The sequence below is a fragment of the Bison bison genome, unplaced genomic scaffold, assembly GCF_000754665.1.
Source record: "Bison bison bison isolate TAMUID 2011002044 unplaced genomic scaffold, Bison_UMD1.0 scf7180017864313, whole genome shotgun sequence".
NCBI lineage: Eukaryota > Metazoa > Chordata > Mammalia > Artiodactyla > Bovidae > Bison > Bison bison.
Window position 1 is genome coordinate 1,824,739 of NW_011494885.1, and position 2,080 is coordinate 1,826,818.

General features: G+C 54.2%; 1 protein-coding gene across 1 annotated transcript in view; it reads left to right on the forward strand.

The window, feature by feature from the left end:
- CLPTM1 (cleft lip and palate associated transmembrane protein 1) overlaps window positions 1–2,080 on the forward strand; it is a 28,026-nt gene that overhangs the window by 15,825 nt on the left and 10,121 nt on the right. Inside the window, exon 5 of the mRNA XM_010852588.1 lies at window positions 349–466. Coding sequence (XP_010850890.1) covers window positions 349–466 — 118 coding nt within the window. The remainder of the gene's footprint in view (window positions 1–348; window positions 467–2,080) is intronic.

Here is a 2,080-nt window from a genome sequence, read left to right on the forward strand (position 1 = left end):
AGCAGGGTCTGACCTTCGTTGTTTTACTGTTTAATGAATTCGGGCCGCTGGTGTTTATTGAGCTCATCCTCTGGGCTCGAGTGACTGTGCTCAGTGGCCCCAGGTACTCCTTATGCGCCTGCTGTGCCCTCCATGCTGACCATCTGTGTCCTGCAAGTGGGCCCTGAGGCTCGGTGAGCCACACAGCTATTGTGTGCTGGAGCCCGGTTTTGAATTGGAGTCTAACTCCAGTGTGTGGCCTCAACCCCTCAGCTACACTGCCCGCCCTGAGCACTCAGGACATGGGTGTATGGGTGGGCATCATCAGGGGCGTCACTGTCTCCTTGTCCCTATGCACCCACCTTGCAGAGTGTCCAGCAGAACGGCTCCATCTACATCCACGTCTACTTCACCAAGAGTGGCTTCCACCCAGACCCTCGGCAGAAGGCGCTGTACCGCCGGCTCGCCACAGTCCACATGTCTCGAAGTAAGTTCCTCTGCGCCCTGGAGCCCGGCTGGTATGGCTGGACTCAAACCCCACGTACCCTACTTGTCTCTGGACACCCATGGATAGGCAGGAGAAGAATCTGCTTAGAGCAGGTGGAGAAAGGGCCTTTGGAGGGGGAGGAGTTGGTGTTCACAGAAGGGGAGGGTGGGCCGGCTGTGCGTAGTGCCGGGCCTGGCAGACCAGAGGGTCCAGAGTAGTCTGTGGGCAAATGCTAGCTGGATCGAGTGAGCAGAGGGAAACCGGAAGGCCCTTGGCCGTCGGTTGCATCCAGTGTGATCTCCAGTCATCCACATCAGCTGCTTCTGGAGCGAGTGCTGCACAGTGGGCATCTGGGGCCTCCCTTGGGGCCGGGCGAGGCTTCCGGGCTGCGGGTTTGGGTGCATCCTGCATGGCTGTACTCCGAGCCTCTTTCCCCCCGCACCCCCAACACACGCCTCTGCGTAGGGCTGCTCTTGATGAGGCAGGCTGGTGGGGCCACGTCAGCGGACTGGCCGCGTTCTCAGCCTGCTGGCTGTCCACCAAGTGCCAGGTGCACCCCCCGAGAAGCTTGATCTGGTGAGCAAACCCCGGGACTGCCAGTGGCCCTCAGAAGCCCCGGCTCAGAACTGTGGCCATTTACACAGCCTGGTACTGAAACTAAGCTGCTCTGCCCACGGCCTCTTCTTAAAATTTTGTTTTTGTTTTAAATCTTTTTACGAGCACATGGTTTAAAACTCAAGTAAATTCAACCAGACAGCAAAACCCATCCGTCTCCTGCTTACCCCCTCTCAGGCTCCCCCAGTTTCCACTCCCCACTGGCAGCTGCTCCAGCTGTTTCTGCTCCTTAATCTCCAAGGCTCCCAGTAACAAGGTGATGCTGTAATTTTTGGGTTTTTCTGTTCTAGACATTGTCTCTTGACTTCCTACTCTGGAAGAGGAAATCTCAACTCAGGAACGTAATTTGATTAGATTCAAATTCAACATTCAGATGATCTTGAGCTCGTGACTCTCCCTCCCATCTAAACCACGCAGTGTCTGTGTTTATTTCCCTTCCTAGTCTAACTTCTTTTCCGGGAGGTTAAGAATTATTGGCATTCTTTCGTCTGCTCTTTGTCTTTTGTCCTTGAGTCCACTGTCTCCTAATGGGCAGTCATGGGGCTCTCTCGACACACTTGAGTTTCAGCAGATCTAGAGAACAGACCCCCTGCCTTCCACCCCTCAAAGCCCCCATCCCTTCATGTAAACGCTGTGTGCCCCTCGCTGTGATTCTATTGTGCCTATGGACTTGGTTAAGATCCCTCCAGCTGTTCTGTGTGGGACAGCGACAAATGCACTTTAATTTGCATGGTTAGGTCTTTCCCTACTTCTCTGGGTATAAAAATAACCCAAAGGATGAGAATATTTTTGTAATCGTCTACACTGGATGAAACAAAAAACTAGTGACTCTGTCAGTTCTCAGAGCTGAGTCAGAAAAGTCCCCGGGTGTGCTGAGCACTGTTCTGACTAAGTAAGTGTGCCTGTGGACCGTGTTCTGCAGGCTGTTCTACCCGGCTGGCTGGCGGGCTTTGGTGGCGCGTGTCCTCGAAGATGTGGGCTGAGGGGGTGTGGTCTGCA